This window comes from Thunnus thynnus, chromosome 18 (assembly GCF_963924715.1).
Source record: "Thunnus thynnus chromosome 18, fThuThy2.1, whole genome shotgun sequence".
Taxonomy (NCBI): Eukaryota; Metazoa; Chordata; class Actinopteri; order Scombriformes; family Scombridae; genus Thunnus; species Thunnus thynnus.
In genome coordinates, this window is record NC_089534.1 from 15,129,966 (window position 1) to 15,149,036 (window position 19,071).

The following is a 19,071-nucleotide window of genomic DNA, read 5'->3' on the forward strand; positions in this document are numbered from 1 at the left end:
TGCTGGCTGCACACTCATCACTGAACTGCTGTTGTGCAGTTAGGATGATAGTTTTGAGGATCACTCTCATTCTGTACATTTACAGATTTTGTGGGCTGCTCATCTTTGTTCACATAAACTAGAGAATATTTGCCACACAGGTGTAAAGTGGTGTTTTAGCATAAAAAAGTAATTGGAAGAAACTGTTGCTGCTGAAATGTTGATCCAGTTAAATGCAATAACCGCAATTACAATTTCACTATATCTACAATAGCTGCATGTTATTGTTAATGATGTTTGGAGGAGTCTTACAGGTAACATACATTTAGAAATGAATAATATGCACTCATAAGATTATAAGGGGCACCACCTTTATGGGTTAATTAGACAATTAAATATTTAATTAAATAATTAATTAGGGGAAAAACATTAAAATCAAATTAATCAGTCTTATACCTGAGATTTGTAAATTCTGAATACACAGACCTCCATCTTCTGATATAAAGGAATATACATATACAACGACTCGGCTATGAATGAAGACATTTATTTAACTACAAAGGGATAGGGATGAATGGGAAACACTCAGCACACATACATATATACAACTAGAATGAATGAATGAATGAATGCATTAATGACTGGGTAAATTAAATTAACAAGTTGCAGACAGAACAAATTAATCAATGAATGTTATCAAAAATGAGTCAAAAACGCAATGAGGGGGCCAAGACTGTCTACAGCCAATAAAAATGTAGTTTTTGAGTGGCTTTTATATTAACCAAGATAAATGCATGGCAGACAGTTTCTTACTGTTTCGCCAAGTTTATAGTCCCCAGATTGACAGCCAGATGAGAACCGCTGCAGTTTCAGTGAAGCGCTCAAGTTCAGCACTTCTTCAGGAGAGTGAATCCAATGCTGGGGACGGCTCAGACTCAATGAGGCCACATAGTCGGCTAAAAACACCACAGGGTTGTGTTTTAGTCTTGATGCATGGCTGCAGAATGGGATGCATGGAGCTCTACCTTATCAAAAGAATCCTTGGAAAAGTCTTTAAAAGTTTAACTAAATGAAAAAACAGGAATTTACAAAAATAATAGATACTCAAATGGCAAACGGCATAACTTTGCTTAGGCATCTTGCAGTCTTTTCTTCTTTATGGAGCTTTCAGCTCTCAGTCAGAATAAAAAAGACAATACCCAGAAAGCATGGACGGCCATCACGGCTGATAAGGCCGAGAGAAAACAGAATAAGCAACAGCTGCCTGGCAAAGAGTTGTAAAAGTTTTTATAGTCTAGGAGGAGTTTTGAAAGAAAAAGGATCTTTGGCACTCTTTTGAGGAATCACATTGACTACTAATTAATTCCTTTGTGTGGAGAGAAAAACTGACCTTCAAATAAAAGGGAGATTCCTATCAAATATCTGAAAATTACACGTTTACAAATTCAATACTCACTCATTTCTGTCATCAATGCCAAGTTATCAACACATCATGAACCAGTAAGAAAAGAAATTGTTGAAGCAGTTTGAATGAACTATCCCTGTAACAAATTGGCCACAATTTCGCACATTGACCATACACAGTCCAGCCATATACTAGATTTTGACCTGGTCTTGTTTCATCTCTTGCTATTTTGTAATTATAATTAATTATATTGCTATTTCTTTTCTTTCATTTTCTAATTGTGAGCATCTGCAAATGTTAAATAACTTTCATATTTGCATTCCTTAAAAAAAAATCAGAGTCCAGAAACCATGTATCTTTTCAATGTCTTCTTAAAAAGTAACAAAAAAGTTCAAGTTTAAAACAAAAACACTATCTATGTATTATATTTAGTATTTCTGCCATTGGAATCCAAACTCAAGATGACGGCATGTTCAGAACAGTACCACAGAAAAAATGTTGATCTGCCCACACACCCGTTTTGAATGTTTGTTCTACTGTAAGGATGCAGATCTACTCTGTTGTGTCCTAGGGATCTTTCCCTCATCAATCATCTTCAGACTCTTCCTCTGCCTCTCGCAGCCAGGTGAAGAAGGCTCTGACAGACTTGAGGGCCAAATCCTTACCCTGCTGCTCGGCAGGGTTTTTGCTCATCTCCCACTTGAAGAAAGCGTCCTCCAAGATGACGTCCTCGTCATACAGACAGTCAAAGAACATCCGGAGAAGGTCTGACAGGCAGACAGAGAGAGAGAGAGAGAGAGAGAGAGCAAATACACGTCACATCAAGACTCATCTTTGTCAGCTCTGAAAGGTTCAGGGGATCACCAAAGTTTGTTGCTTCTGTTCTCATTGCTGTGATCTACTTTCTCTGCTCTCAGAAAAGATGAAAATTTGAACATCTACAAATCCTTAACAACTGGACAAAATCCATCTGCGGATGAAGATAATGCGATATGATCAAAGACTCTAGTACAGCTACTAAATGGACCTTGTGGTGAGATTATATTACCAACATTAGTTTAAACTGCTTAAAACATTAGTGTTAAACAACTAAGGTATTGCTTGTAACCACAACTTAATGTTCTCTGATAAGAAATGTAGGAAAAGAGAAAAATACATTTTTCACTGTGAGGAGGTAGGAGGAGCGAACTCTTAACGCATCACTTACTTGGAGGCTGATTGAGGGAGACTATCAGCGCCTGAAGTGCATAAAGTGCTTGCAGCTGTCTCTCAGTGTCTGATTTAAGGTATTTCATTAGTACAGGCGATCTCCTCTGGAAGACGGCCGTGTCCACTCGACAGTTGGTGTTATCATCTGTGTAGTAACGCAGGAGGCAGAGTGAGTGCACGCTGAGCTGCTTCGTTCAGTTCAGCAGTGTAAATATTGCGATCAGTGGTGAGATTTTAGCAGAATAGAGAATAGAGAAGTCTCTCCTCCAGGTGGTGGAGTGCTTACCTTTCACTGCTCCCTTACAGACAGCTGTCATCAAAGCCCTCAGGAAGGGAGATGAGCTCATCTGAGATTCATCTAGATTTGCCTGGAAAATGCAGCACAGAGAAGGAGAACAAAACACACACAATCTGTCAATTTCACGTGGCTCAACGCATCTTAGCAGTGATGCTACTGAAGAACAACATCATGGCATGATTTTACCTAAACTGTGGTGCAAAGACAGACCTTTGTACCATTTAGTATTTCTTGGATGATGTCCTCAAGACACTTAAAAGGGACATATCATGCATATTCCACGTCTATATTTATTGCATGATTTACATTTATAAAACTTATTTATTTTATACTGGCCCTTAATGCAGCCCCTCAGTTCAGTTTCTATCTGAAAAAGGCCGTTTAAGCTCCTGTCTCTCTATTAGATGAGCCCACACTGTTTTGATTGGTTAGCTCCCAGAAGCTGCCCCTCAGCAGATTTCTGCCAGCTTCGGAGGCTACGTAAACAACCACAAAAAAGTGGTAGGATTTCACTTCTTTTTCCCATTCTTTACTTGAAATGGAAACTTCTCAAATACACCTGTACATGTTGGAGCTGAAATCCGATTCAAAATAAGCGAGTGGACAACATGAACAATCCGTTGAACAACCTTAGCAACAATCATAGTAACAAATACTATGGAGTGAGCAGCAGTTTGTGGGCATGCATGAACAATCACGAGGAGGAAGTAGAGGTAACTTTGCAAACAAAGCACTTAGAGAAGGCTGAAGCCCTGGCTTTTGACATGCAGGAAGCTTTGTTACATACATACACCTCACCTGAAAAGATGTCAGATAGCAAGTGATTGCAGTCACTATCTCCATTATTTCCCATGTAAACACAACAGTGGTAAAACTTTTCTCAACTTGGTACTGTGGCTCACCATGTAACCATGGCAACCACAGAAATGACTCCAAGGAAAACTATGCAGAAGCTTATTTTAGTGGTATAAGAGTTCCCTGAATTATACACCTCCTCAGTGAAAAAATATATCAACCAACAAAAATGGTCTGAGAGCGACCTCAACTTCAGAGTTTGATTATCTAAGCCACTAAACAGTGTTTGTGGCCAATATTAGTTAGTTTAAATTCCCATATTAACTCTGTCATATTGAGTTATTAATAACTTATTCATTCTTATATCAAATTGTTAATTCAACATTTTCTGCTCATTAGTGAATAAATATGTAAATATACTGTGTCAGAGTTCTGTAAATCATAAAAATAGGATGCCCTGAGTTTTAGCCACTATCTTGCAGAGTTTGGATAATGGTTTGTCTTTGAGAAATGTCTGCATACATTTGTCACTTCTCATACCTCCACCCAGTCAAAGATCTGCTGGTTGCTGGCCATGTCCTCCAGGAGGAGTCTCTCCAGCTGGCGGCTCAGCTCCTCAGGAGACAAGATCCTTTTAGAGAGAGTCGTCTCAGGGCCGGAGCTGTCTGACAGAATGAACTGGAGTTTCTGTTTGTATCACAGATGTGATGAGGGAGTGACAAACGAGGGAAAGATGATTAAATGGACAACAGGAATGAGGAGAGGTTAGAATGTGCTCTTTATCAGCTTGTTGGGTTAAAGAAGTATTAAGAAAGCAGATGAATAGTGACTGAGTTTTCCTATAATACTGATATTTCTTGACTTGAAACCCTTCATCACCAACCTGTTGTGAGATGAAAGCCTGGACATCTTCTCCCTCTGGGAGGAAGTCAATCCAGTTGAGGCCAGATTCCTTCCACAGAGAACCCACCATAGTCCTATCGTTCTGTGGGGACAAGATGAGACAACGTCACACCTCACTTCTCTGAAATATCTTCATCCAGTTTCCAGCAGCGGGAAGGAAAATTTCAGCAGTGTAGACTGAATAGACTGTTTCCCAATTTACAGTGAAAACACATTACTTGATGAATAAATAAAAACTGTCCCTAGAAAGCATATTAATTTGTTACAAGTCACAAGGGCAAAATAACTTTTTACTGGGATGCACATTTAACACAACTGATTAATGTTAATAATAGTAGTGAATGAATAATCAAATCCTTTGTAGCGCTTAATAAAGTGTATTATTTTGTCCTTTCACTGAGCTTTAACATTCAAATAATACATGACCAAATATCTATCACAAAGTGAAAGAACAGAACAGTATTTCTTTAGAGGGCTGCACATTATATAACCCACAAAACAGTCAATTGTTAGTCTTTTTAGACATTTAAGTGAATGATCTATCTATTAATTGTGCACGTCCCTAACTTTATAGATGATTATACACCACTGGCTTTGTAATGACAGCAGGTAATATATATGTGTGCAGAATGAATAAAAAAAACAATAAAAGGTCAAAGTGTTGCTTACCATTTGTTTGCATAGTATGTGCAATACTTCAGAAATTAAAATCCCAGCTTTTCCTACAGGAATCAAAGGTTTGCTTAATTCACTGTGAACAAACAGAAACGACAGAAATTAAATGCAAGTCTGCCAAATATTTTTCATCATACAGAGGGACAGAAAAGACTAATTGCTCAAACAACTTTTATGCTACTCATTCTCAGTGGGTGTTGTGCTCCCCCAGGGTTGTCCCTTGTCATCAATTCTGTTTGTGATTTTAATGAATAGAATGGGAGAGGAGAGTGTCCGGTTTGGGGACCTCAGGATTGCTTCTTGTTTTTTTGCAGATCACGTGATTCTTTTAGCTTCAACACACCGTGACCTCCAGCAGGCACACGGACGGTTTGCAACCGAATGTGAAGCAGTTGGGATGAGAGTCAGCACTTCCAAATCTAAGGCCATGATCCTCTGCTGGAAAAAGGTGGACTGTTCCCTCTGGGTTGGGAATGAGTTGCTGCCCCAAGTGAAGGAGTTCAAGTATCTCAGGGTCTTGTTCACAAGTGAGGGTAAGATGGAGCGTGAGGTTGACAGGCAGATCAGTGCAGCATCAGCATTAATGTGGGTGTTGTACCAGACTGTTGTGGGGAAGAAAGACCTGAGCAAGAAGACAAAGCTCTCATTTTACTAGGAGCGCCTGCTCCTTCGCATTGAAAGGAGCCAGTTGAGGTGGTTTGGGCACCTGATTAGGATGCCTCCTCGAAGCCTCCTTCTGGAAGTGTTCCAGAGATGTCCAACTGGCAGGAGACCCCAGAGCAGACCCAGAACATCCTGGAACTCCATATCTCTTCTGGCCTGAAAACACATTGGGATCCCCGAAGAGAAGCTGGAGGGCATTGCCAAAGTGAGGGATGTCTGGGTTTTCTTACTCAGTCTGATGCTACCGCAACCTGGTCCCGGATAAGCAACAGAAAATGGATGGATGTATGGATGGATAGTTTGAAATTAATTCATCTTGGAAATGAGCAGAAGAGAGAGGAAAATCATATTAACTAGAAAAACTGGGTCCAAAGGATGACAATTATGTGGCTTTTTTGATCAAATAAAAGTGGTTTGCTGGGGTGGTACACAAAGCAGTACTTTGTGTACCACCCCAAAATTTCAGCTAGTTCAGCACTGAGGCTGTGCATACTGAGGTGATCAAAATATGACTGGTAACAAGGTGGCCGTTTTAGTGGCTAATTGAGCATCAAGTGAATGACTCAAGAGTAGACATCTCAGTACCTAAAGAGTTCTCTCATAGAGAAGCCCCCTTCTCTCAGGACAGGGCTGAGCAGCTCGGCCAGGTACAGCCAGATATGGGGAATGTCGATGGCCATATCGTTCACTTGCTCCAGCGTGTCTGCAAACCTGAAAAAACAAACAATTATTTGTTAGGACATGTGAAAGTAAACTAACATGAAACATTAAGATTTATAATTTATTCACTTTCTATTTCTTTCTGTTGTTACTATATGAATTTGTTACTGTGTTGATCCAAAATACCTTAGAAGAAAATGTGTTGCTATATGTTGCCAGGAGATTTATAGCACATTCCTGGGAGAGTCTTCGAGGGGATGGAGAAGACATCCTTTCCCCGAGTGTCCTGTTACCATTTGTGTTACCATTTCTGTTTCCATGGAAGGTAATACTGGTGTTAAACTCTGACCCTTGCTAGAACTCAAACTTTTCTGGCACATCCAGAGTTTGCTGTAGGTTGACTGCTTTTTGGATACACATTGGGAACCAACCCTCAAGGTTTCTTTGTTTCTGTGAATGCTATTAAAGAACTGCTGCACCCTTCCCTCCTTTGAGACAATTCCTTCTGACATCTGTGTTGGAAGGTAATGCCTCCATATATTGTCACAATATATTAATCGAATACATCAGTTTTTTGTGTATTATTTCATAATGTTGAGTGTTTGCAGGCAGTTTCCATGACAGACACCACTAAAAAATGAAGATATTATGGTTCCTGTGATAAAGAAAGTCACAACTATACTCACACATATGAGTATCAGCATGTATAAGGCCTGGAGCTGCTCAAACCACCTATAAGCAACTAATTTATAGGAAAAAAACCTGTGATTTCACACTGAAATTCATTATTTAACCCTTCTATTGTGTTTTCAAGTTTAGATGTGTGAAACATACTTAAAATTTTTTCTGATCAAAACAAGGCTTCATTATATCTGCCTACGGAATATGATAAAACACATTTTGATCTTTTTTCTTTTTTATAAATGCCTATAAAAAAAAAAAAAGTTACATCTGTTGTGTTACATGTCAAATTTGACCCGGCTGAGAAATACATATTAAATGATGCCAAACCATCATGAATAACAAATAATACAAAAAAACAAAAATAATAGTAATAATATCCTATAAAAAATAGTATAATAATATTATGTAATAATATTGAAATTATGTTTCATGCCAAGAAAGCGTATTAACTTGAATTCAATTGTAGAGTGGCACACAGCAAATATGATCCCAAGCACAATGAATTGCTTGTTAATGAATTCAAACACGGGTCAAATTTGACCCACTAACACTAAAGGTGTAAACCCTTTTCTAACACATTAGAAGGGTTATGGGGGTTCTGTTGCTTTTGTGCAAGAAATTTTAAGTCCCTGAAAAAAAGAAATCACCTCTTCATTTGTTTTATCTGTGCGCATTTATTTTTACTTTATACCTAACATGACTTCAAGTTTGAGTTGTGAAAGTTGTTTTAGATTTGGATGAATGAACTGTACTGTTCAAGACTGTGGAAATGAGGTTGGGAAGGTCATGACTGAATAATGGGTTGTTTTTTTAAGATTACAGAGTATAGTGTAGGGACTGAAGAGGATTCAATTTTATAGTCCTTTTCATATACAAAAGCAACTGAATTTTAAATATATTTTAAAAATATCACTGTTTCAAAAGGCTTACATTTTCAAAATGTTCTGAATTTCCCAGACTTCTTTACATTTCTTGACTATATTTTACAGAATATGAACTTTCAAAATATTTTGTATTCTGATATTGGTTGGATAATCTATATAGCACTTGATTGATTGATTTATTGACTGATTGATTGATTGATTGATGAATGAATGAAACTGCATGCACTTTGATTGATTCCCAAATTTCAAACAGCTGGAAAATGATTTCTATAGACCTTTAAACAGGTTGGGCGTATGCCTTCAGCAAGAACATTTTAAAAGTCTTTGTTTTGACATGTTTTTTTGTGGTAAATCACAATTCTTTCACTCAAGTTACTCAGGTCATAATGAGGTTAAAAAGAATCACAAGCATCTCTTTTATGAATACAGTGTTTCAATCAGTATTCCAACTATAAAAACACAGAAGTTACATTTACAAAAAGCAGGCATGACTGTGATGTGCCAAAATGGTGACAATCAGCTCCATGTTTATAGAAACTGATTATTTTCATGTAAGGTAGAGAACAGCATGCAGGTGAACTGACCCTTCGTAGAACTGGGGTTTGGGCAGGATTCTCTGCTGCACCAGCTGGAAGAGGAGCTGGCCCATGTGGTCCCGTGTGATCTGACTACGCTCCAGGGTCGATTCCACCCCAATGCGCACAAAGATGTGCAACTGAGATCCCAAGTTGAGCTCATCCACAGACTGGATAGCCTCCTACAGAAAACAAAGAAATATGATCAAGACTGGAAACTAGAGAAACAAAAAGGGGAATACATACACAGTCCTTTATTGAATGCATTTTAAAAAAGACAAATGCTAATGTTTGATAGAAGTAATTTCTCTTGGCCAAGTTAATAATCAATTATCCATTCATCATTAAATGCTACAAATGCAAAATGCATGCTTTATCTTAGTGAATGCTATAAATGCTAATAAAAAGTTAGTTATTTGAATAATAGATGAATCTGCAGGAGAAATCCCTGATTAATCCTTAAAATCCCTGTGAGCAGCAGTTTGTGGATGTTGTAGGAGGACAGCCTTGTTTGTTTGTTGATTTTTTCAAAACACAATCTTTCTTTAATTCCTAAGCAACAAGTTGAGTGCTTTTCCAGACTTTTGAACAGATCCCTTTTCACCCATAGATACATGGGTTAGCCAGACCTCCTGACAGACCATGGTAGACAAGAAACAAATTGTAAAATAAATGTAGTGTAAACCCCTACAATATGGATTCAAACGTTTGCACCTAAAATCATGGATCTTAAGACGCCATGAGTCTCATTTACTGTTGATTTTCACGTGAATCTCAGTACCTTGTAATCATTTATGAGGAGGAACTCGTCGATGATGGACTTGGACTTCCTCTCTATCTCCTCCTCAGACAGGGCAGGTCTGCGCCATGTCTGTACCATTGGCCCAGGTTTCACTGTCAATGTAAAACAACAGTCACAACAGTGTCTGTCTCAGGTCTGTGTGAGTCTGTCTTCTCTGATTTACTGATATTTACATTCACTGGAGTAAAACTACTGTGAAAGAGGCTGTCAGAATGACATTTCTGACTAAGACTGCCATACTTGATGAAATACTATAGGTCAGCTAACAGAGAGGGGGCAAAGGGCTTCCTGTCTGCTGTTGGGCACAATAGCGTGTCTGCAGGCTACAGGCACAGGTAGTCTGCTCATATGCCTGCAGGCTTCCTGAGTCACTGTAGCTGTGCTGATGTGACACTAAGAGGAGGATTTAGACTATAGGCCTGACCTGGACATCTTTTGCTGTTCTTGGATAACAGCTGCTGGCACACTTTTCTCTGCTGCCTTTGCTCTTCAATCTTCACCTCCTTGTGAGTCTTCTTGATAGTTTTTGGGCCCTGATTGGCTCCTTTGGACACCCAGTTGTGCTGTGGAAAGAGAACCACAATGACCTGAATCAAATAGCAATGTCAGATTCAGAGGTTTCAAACTGATTCTTTTTCTTGATTTAATGGTAACTTTAATATCTTGAGAGTATAAGCGGATTTTATTATACCAGATGCATCTGTTCAGAAATAAAATAAGCTGTCGATCACAGAAGAATATTCTAAATTCAAGGAATGCACTGATACTGACAGACAAACATGTTAACATCATGTCTTGATCCTTCATTTTTGCTACACTTCCACACGGCTGAATATGCTGGTTTTGTTTTTAAACAGAGAGAACCCTGCACTGCCTAAGTAGCCTTGCTGATCTTAATTTCAAATTTGATCAGAGCAGCACTACAGGGCTTGAATCTGTGTTTTTACGTTTTGTAGTGGGAGACAGTGACATTGGTTCAAACAGCTTGTGTTAGGTAAGAGTTAGGAGGGAAATCACATTTAATCAGTGCAGATGTTTCTCTATTAGAAAAGCCTGATATTACAGTTGTCATGTTAAGTCATTTGCTGCTTGTTTATTTCTCTTTCTTGTGAGTCCATGTATTTGTTTCTGAGCCCAGTAAAGATTCATGTGCTCCCACAGTCTACTACTGAAGACATTGTAAATGTAAACACGTAAATTCAGAATATCATCTGATCTTAATTTATTTTTGTTTTTTTAAATAAATCAGAAGCATTTGACATTAATCTTACCTACAATATAATTGTGTGATCTATGTACTAAGATTCAAGTTCCAAAGTCAGTAGCTAAATAAATAAATATGTAAAAATACACTGTTCTGTAACGGTACAGGATTGAACAGAATCATCTAGAATTAATGGCTGAGATATTAAATCAGTTCAGAGGACATGCATTGTTTATGTTTTCTTGAAAATCGTGGTTCAGTAGTGTCTTTTTACAGTGTTAATTCACTATTTTAAACTATTATAAACATACAATGTCACAGCATTTTAGTGCATTGGCATGCAAATCCTTTAGCATGCAGACCTTTTGTAATGAGTTAGCATTAACAGCATTAATGGACCTCACAACCTACTTTCCCAACTAAAAAAGGTGACATCATGTACTTCTGTGCAACAATCAGGATTTAACCATATTTGAATCAGAACCTGATGACAGGGATTGCTTGCTTATATTGCCAGGCCATCGTCAATCAAATCACACCCACACAGTCCTGAGGAAGAAGATAAGCTTTGTTTTTGGGAGTTTAACTCTTAATAAATAATACAACATGATGTTTTTTTGTTGATTATTTAGTCAGGTAAATTTAATCTTATAGAAGAATATTGAAGTTTTCATGGGATTTAAAAGGCAATTAGCTCCTCTGTCATCAAGCACATACAAGTAGTGTACAGTATGTGCCTCAGGTCCAGGTTTGCCTCTGTCCTAACTTATATTTTCCCACTGAGTTTTTCTCCCACCAGTCTCTCTAAAAAGGTGTTCAAATCCAAAAACAAGAGCGGTAGTAGATATCCATTTAGCAGATAATGACCAGAATACCCAATATCTTGTTCCAGAGGGTCAGAAAGATCAAGGAAACAAACCTCTGTGGGGAAAATATATTGTGGACCAGAGATAGCCTGAACACAGGGCTGGACTTTGGACTCAGCTGTGTGACTGTGCAGATAAAACTAATATCATGTGCATCAATAACCACACACTCACCCATCTCAGGTCTATAACATCCTGTACCATTGACTGTATCTGAGGCGACGTATTCCTCTCCTTGACAATTTTCTTCATCAGATTGAAATACTGATCCATTCGAGGCTGACGAGAGAATGAAAGAGAGGGTTAATTTGAGACATTTATACAATAGCAAAAATAATTCAGTGCCACTGGCCTGAAAAGTATGGTGAAGACAACTTTGTTATCATGTTTGAAGGCCTACAGTTTGATGACTGCACTGAAGTCAATTGTCTTTTCCAGGACAGTGGCTGGACTGCGGCCCTTGTGGAAGCAGGGATAGCATCTCCCGGAACAGCAGAATCATTTCTAGTGGCTTCAGCATCACCAGGACACATCAGTTGCATACGATAACAGCAAGCAGTCTATATAAGCTTCTTCAGACAGCTTACACTGATTACTGCAATGAAACGGCTGGTAACTCCCAGGAAATGTCCAGCTTTGAAACTTGGTGTGATAAGCCTCTTTCACACATACTTCCTGGTAAATTACTGGGATAACCTTTCAGGCACCACTAGTGATTTTCACTATTCACACTTGCAGCTACATTCAGGAGCATTTCAGTCTTGCACCTTCTCACACATGTCATGGCAAAGGCAGAATAGATGGGGAAAAGAAGGAGGGGGGCAGGGATCAGGGGGTGTAGGTTAGGTTGTGTGCATAGCAAGTGTGGTTGAGAGAGAGAGCAGGTGCGTGACGGGGGCTGCTAGACCAGAGCATACAGAGTATGAAGTTGCAGTATAATGTTAGCTGTGAACCTCAATGCAATGTGTGTATAGTTTTGGCTATTTGTTAATGAATAAATGCTCCTACTGTAGCTACATTTAGAGATGTTTCTGGTGGAGCAGCATGTCCACCAGTTAATCGGCAGGAGTGAATTTTAAATCCTTAAGTACAAACCACTTTGTCTCTGCTGTCTCTGTCTCGTTTCTATGGATCTGACACCACGCATCTCCATTCTCTGTATGCCTGCTCACCAAAACTTTGCTCTGCTCCATAAGAGTAGTTAATGTTATGGATATGATTTAGATTGTGATATTAAAGATGAAATAATAATGTTAAATGGAACATGATGCTGTGATATTGTCACACCGAGCACAGACTTTTAAAAGGGAGCTGTTACTTGAATAGAGGAGACATTGCTATTTTTGTGTTGTGTTTAATTATTCAAATAAAATGTTCACAGTCTTTTGTAAAAGTTTGCTCATGTAACTAACTGTATTGCTTCCATAAAGCCATATCAATTATTCAAAGCTATTATTCAAATTTTAAATAATCAGCTTGAGTATGGCTCAGGGTCTGACGGAGCTTTGAAGAAACGATATGGCTTCATGAAAGCAATAGTTATGTGAGTAAACATTTACAAAAGACTGTGAACATTTTATTTAGAATATTTAAACACAACACAAAAATAGCAATGTCTCTTCTATTCAGCAGAGTCTACCATACTGGCATTTTCCCTGAAATGTTACTAGGTGCGAAATTGGCGGTACAGATTTCCCTGAGTATCGATCCCTGCTCCCATTCACACATGACCCCATGCAGGAAATGTTTCTGAACATTTCAGGGATAGACTCCATGTGTCAAAGAGGCTATAGTTGCAAACAGCAGCAGTTTCAGTTCTGGCATCCAGTATTGTCAGTGGAGCTAGCAATTCTGCTACTAATCTGATCCTTCAGGGAAGCCAACTTCATCTTGTACTGTCATTCATTGGCTGAGCTGATATCATACTTCTTTGCAAGCAACAAGGTGAACTATGCACGATGGCTTCCAATCCACCTGAGAGATATGCTGACCCTGGAAGAGAAACATTCATGGATGGCCCAGGAGTTCCGTAGTGGAAAATTTGTTGTTCACAAGTCGTACGGTGAGTTCTCAGCAATGCCGTTGACGCGGCTAATGAGCAGGCCAATGCAGTCATCAAGGCTGATGGGGGAGCAATTGGCATCACTGAGGATCCATCAGCAGAACAGAGAATGTGATCTCAAGGAATTTTTTCGCCCTGAGAACCATCCGTTCCTTGCTGCCCTGAGTGATGGTGGAAAGCTCTGTACCTGTCAGAAATCTCAGCTCGCTGCTATTCTTGAACCCCTTTTTAAGATCCCAAATATGGAACCAGATACTGATTGCATCATCATTGATGTTTCATCATTGGTCAATAGTCTGTCACAGCAAACTTCAAGACATTTGAAGACTATGCAGAATTGGATGTCTTGCCCACCGTACAGGCATACTCAGCCAAGTGCAAATGGACAGATATTTGATGTATAACAGCCATCAAGTCTAAAGAGCGAGACAAGGTCAAAGTAAGGACATGGAGTCGCAGGGTGACAAGCACTGGTAAAGTCCCATAAAACTGGAAGAACTTCCTCAGAGACAGCAACAACAAAACTGAGAACTTCAACTTCTTGCCAACAAGATAGCCCACATCTGCCACAAACATGATCATTGTAACCAAAGAAGAAGGCGATGCCAGCAATCACTTGATAAGCCTGGCTAAAATGGCTCCTTGTAGTCATGAGGAAGCTGACACTTGGATATTTGTGCATGCCAGCTAGGCAGTAGAGCGGGGCTGCAAAAGAATCCTCATCAAAGCCAGTGACACTGATTTTCTCATCATAGCGGTCAGTATTCTGCCAACCCTTCAATAGATTGGTCTTTAGCAGTTATGGATTACCTTTGGCCAAGGCCAGAACCTGAGCTGGATTCCTATCCCATTATCTATTTGTGTCTAATAGATTTCAGAGGAGCAAAAGAATTCTCTTCTTCCATGCCTTCACTGGCTGTGATGTTGTGTCAGCCCTCTGTGGTAAAGGCAAGAAGACTGCATGAGGCTTCTGATGTTTTCGGCAAACTCAGCCCGTATCATCGTATAACAATAGATGATGCTGACATGAAGATCTTGGAAAACTTTGTGGTCATGATGTATGACAGGTCCAGTACAGCTGATGGTGTTGATGACACAAGGCTCGACATGTTTGCTTGGAAGCAGAGGCCATACAAAGCCATCCCTCCTACTTGAGCTGCTCTTCTCCAGTATGTAAAGCATGCTGCCTACTAGGCACGATTCATATGGGGTCAATCAATACTTTGTTAACCAGAAGCACAAAGTCCTGCCGACTGGGGATGGATCAAAAAAGGTGATTTGTGGCAGATCTTGTGGACTGATCTCCCCCTTATTGCAGAATGTTGCCAACAACTGTCCAAGAGTGGATGCAGATTTGAATGCCATGGAAGATGCAAATGCTACAGCTTTGGTCTTGCTTGCACGGCACTGTGTAGCTGCAGATGTGAAGATTAGGCTCTGTTTCAACCCAGAGCACAAGTTAGTTGATTATACATGTAATGTACATTTACTCTAACAGAACTGTTGATCCTGGAATGTTCAGGTTATTCAGGTTACAGATGTCTTGAAAATTATACATTGATCCTAAAGTGTTCAGGTTACACATCACTGCATTTGACATTTTTACACTTTGTATGTTTTATGCTACGTAGTACAAATGCTATGTTCGGTAGTAACCAAATGATCATATTGAGCTCCTCATGTGCAAATAAAATGACAATTTTTGTACATCATTTCTAATAAAAGTTTTTCTGAAATAATGTTGTGTTTATACATATTTATCACATAACTTTAAAAAATATTCTGAGTAAATGGCAGAAGGAGATATAAAAAGGAATTCTGATGTATACATTTGACACCAGAATCATAAAAATTGTCCCAGACAATGGTCCTTATTCACTAAAATGTGCATAGACATGTTCTTGCTTTGCTCATAAAATAAGTGCACACACAAAATTACCACCAGATTCATGACGTGCGCACCAGCCAATTTTGCTCTTACTACCATGCATATGTTAGTGAATCAGAATCATTCTAAATTGACAGGCCCGTACCTGGTATTTAGCATACATAAATAGCGCGTATTTTGCATACTACCATGCCCCCATTTCTCTATATAAGAAAAGCTCTGTTGAAGCGGTGCAGCAGTGGAGAGAACTGCCACTCATTGCAAAGAGGGCAGTGATGGTAAAAATGTAGAAGAACTTTACTGCTAGTGAAATACAAACAATAAGTTCAGAGGTAGAAGCCAAAAAAGGAAGGCAGATTTGGCTGGTAAACATGTCATGGGCACAACAATTTGGAGTCCAACTGTATGAACAATCCTGTATACAACCTGCATACCTGTTGCACCACTACCACACAGTACATCCGTGACAAAACAGAAAGTAGGTAAATGTGTTGATCTGTGAGACTGATCTAAATAAATCTCTACTGCTGCGCCAGGTGCACATTGTGTTTCATCTCTGTCTGCAAAAGGCTGTAATGTACTGAAAGCAAAGAGTCTCTCCCTGTGCCACTACTACTGAACTATGAGGCTGTGAGGAACACTGAACACTGTCCAGCTGGGAGTCACTGATATCTACAGGAGACCCGGTTATAGAAGGAATCAGCTGATGTGGGTGGCTTTGAGATCAGTTGCCATCAGGTGATGTAGTTGGGTTTGTGAGGTGAGCTTGACTGGCCTGCCTGAAGTAATGCTATGCTCAATTAGTCGTTTGGTCTATAAAATGTTAGAAAATGGTGAAAAATGTTGATCACTGTTTCCCAAAGCCCAAGGTGCAACCTCAAATGTTGTCCTGACCAACAGTGTACAACCCAAAGATATTCAGTTAACTACTCTAGAGGACTCAAAAAACCTGATTCACATTTAAAAAACACTCATTAAAAAAAAAGATTTTCACTTCATTTATATACCAGAGACTTCAGACACCTTGTTTTGGAGGCTGTCTGAGCTACTACAATCTCCTCAAAATTGCAATTCCAGCGGTGCCCATTCTGATTCAAGTGTGCAGACCTTGATACAGCAATTTTCTCACAAATTACGCTCAAACACAAACCTAGAATATTAGTAAGCATTAACTGCTCCTCTTCACTTCATAAAAGAACTTTTTTTTCCTGACTCACCTTGGCCTTCGTGTGGTCGAGGTCCTTGCCAACGGTGGTGAGCAGCGTACACAGGCACTCCAAAGACTCCTCGTGTTGGTCCTTCAGCAGCTTCACCACAGAATCGTGCATGATGTGCTCCGTCAACATCTTGAGCTTGAAAAGTTCGCCAATGAATTTAATGTTGCCGATGGAACGCCTTTGGGCCTCGTCCTTGGCCTCCTCCAGCTCCTCCTGAAGCTGCTTGTGTTCCGTTGACTGAGGGAGACAGAAGAAATGCCGCTATGTTACTTCTTATTTACAAAAATGCTCTACAAGAGGTGATCCAGAGTTAAGAGCTTCATTCTCTATAGGATCACCCGTACTGAAAATATTTTGGAACAGTATAGAATCAGGTGTCACATTTGAGTAATTTGTAGGCCACATACCAATGCAGCAGAGTCCAGCTCTTTCTGCTTCCTCTCAAACATCACTTCAAACTCCTTCTGGCAGCGGTTTAGCAGCAGACTGCGAAAGTTCACACAAGTGCCAGGTTGGTCTGTCTTTGGCACTTTGAGCTGTACATGAACAGTAGACATAATGGACATTATAAAGAAACAGAACTATAAAGATGAGTTAAGTGATGAACTAAAACCTTTATGTTAAATGCTGAACAGTGAATCAGGTCTCTTGCAGTCGAGGCCACAAGACTCATGTAGTTTTCTGCAAGTTATACTGAAAGAAATTACTTCACAAAAGCACACAAAACGAATTTAATCATTTCCAAGTTTGGATTTTTTTCATACTTAAAACCCTAGTGTATATGCTATTTGTAAGGTTATGAACTGATGGCAGTCAGTTTCTCTTAAGAAAAATAAAATGTTTGTCCCACATTCTTTTTAAAAGTATCTTAGTAAGTATATGGATTTTTAATAAATACTGACCCATTTGTAAAGATTATTTAGAGTTTAGTGATTTTTATGTATCACTAAACCAACAAATGTACCAACAAATGTAACTCCAAGTAGGGCAACAGCAGCCTTCTCTTCCTCTCCTACTGCTGAAGATAGTAGGTGTATACATCTTAAGATTTTTTTCTTGCAACCCATTGGTTTGAAATTCTGAAATTTTGAACCTTTCTAATTATTATTGTATTACAATTCCTGTCTTTTCCATATGTTAAATGGACCATAGTTGAAGTAAGCATTAGTCATACTTTTCCCCAACATCTTCTGGAAAAGTCAAATTATTACACCAGCAACCTTACAAACATGAGCCTGTTTATTTACCCTCAATTTTACAAACTCTTCCATTCTGATCAGTACAATGACTGTTTAGTGTCAGTGCTTACCCCCATGAGGCAGCGGCACATGTTTGCATAAACCACAGAGAAGCTGGGCTCACTAATGGCCTTCTCAAAGACAAGGTCAATGACTCCTTTGAGCCTCTCTTCTGTGTTGATGGTTAGGTCCCCCATCTGCGTCATAAGCTGGCGGAAATTCTGAGGCATTAGCTTGTTCAGCATGCTGCGTACCTTCCTGAAGAGCTCCTGAGGGGAATTGATCAGAAAAATTAGAGGTCATCAATCACATCAATCAGTCAGTCTATTTGGAGACTGAAAATCTAACTCTGTTGAAGGACTGGCTATTGTTTTTGATTGTTTGTTTTGTTTTTTGTTTTTCATAAAGAATACCACTTCTTATTCAACTTTTATGGAAGGAGTACTTTTCCTCACAACTGTCTGTTAATCATGTAAAGTAGGTTGATTGACATGGTTAGATTTTCCAACAATTTAAAGCTCTTCAATCAAGAGGATTTTGAAATTAGTCTGGTTCTGATAGCTGATGCTTTTTAATATTCCTTGATGTATCTTTTGTGCCTTTTGCCTGTGTGCATGTGTGTATCTTTTTGGTCATACCTGTGTTTTCTGCACCTCTCGGTCCTCTGGGCTGGGCTCTCTCATTATGACAGGTTTCCAGGCATTTTCAGACTTGTTCAGCTGAACATTATTGTTCACACAACATGCAATGAAAGAAGAAGTCACCATGATTACACAGTTTTTCTTTAAATCTGCCAACATTACATATTGTCCTGTTCAGAAGGGGAACAGAAGGGGGAGCAGTGATCTAGTAATACTGGCGACAAAGCAAAAGGAGTCTGACTGGTGAGAGTGTGTGTGCATTTCTAACCCAATGGTGCCTTAAATGTGATCCTGAATTCAGTAAATACTGGACTCCATTGGTAGTTTCACCATAGCACACACTAGCTGCACCTTCATTGTATAGTTAAGCTGAAATGTAACTGAAGAACAAGTTGAGCTCTCAAGGAAATTGCTCACTTTTAT

The 19,071-nt window shown here is 39.2% G+C and overlaps 1 protein-coding gene across 1 annotated transcript; it reads right to left on the reverse strand.

Annotated features, from left to right (window-relative positions):
- Positions 1–505: 505 nt before the first annotated feature.
- On the reverse strand, positions 506–19,040 carry LOC137169807 (eukaryotic translation initiation factor 4 gamma 3-like). Its single transcript, XM_067573182.1, has 15 exons — positions 18,646–19,040; positions 18,079–18,276; positions 17,177–17,305; positions 16,770–17,006; positions 11,777–11,881; positions 9,957–10,095; positions 9,512–9,624; positions 8,740–8,912; positions 6,513–6,638; positions 5,259–5,340; positions 4,570–4,671; positions 4,227–4,373; positions 2,880–2,961; positions 2,592–2,738; positions 506–2,151 (listed from the first exon to the last, which is right to left on the reverse strand). The coding sequence occupies exons 1-15, from the start codon at positions 18,805–18,807 to the stop codon at positions 1,970–1,972; spliced, it is 2,124 nt and encodes a 707-aa protein (XP_067429283.1). The 5' UTR covers positions 18,808–19,040; the 3' UTR covers positions 506–1,969.
- Between the last annotated feature and the right edge of the window lie 31 nt (positions 19,041–19,071).

Bases quoted from the DNA above. Each gene is read 5' to 3' on its own strand.
- LOC137169807 (XM_067573182.1), bottom strand. From the start codon at position 18,807: ATGTTGGCAGATTTAAAGAAAAACTGTGTAATCATGGTGACTTCTTCT. The intron at 2,962-4,226 runs GTATGAGAAGTG...TGCATTTTCCAG, and splicing joins AGATCTTTGACTGGGTGGAG to GCAAATCTAGATGAATCTCA. The intron at 2,739-2,879 runs GTAAGCACTCCA...GTTACTACACAG, and splicing joins CTGTAAGGGAGCAGTGAAAG to ATGATAACACCAACTGTCGA.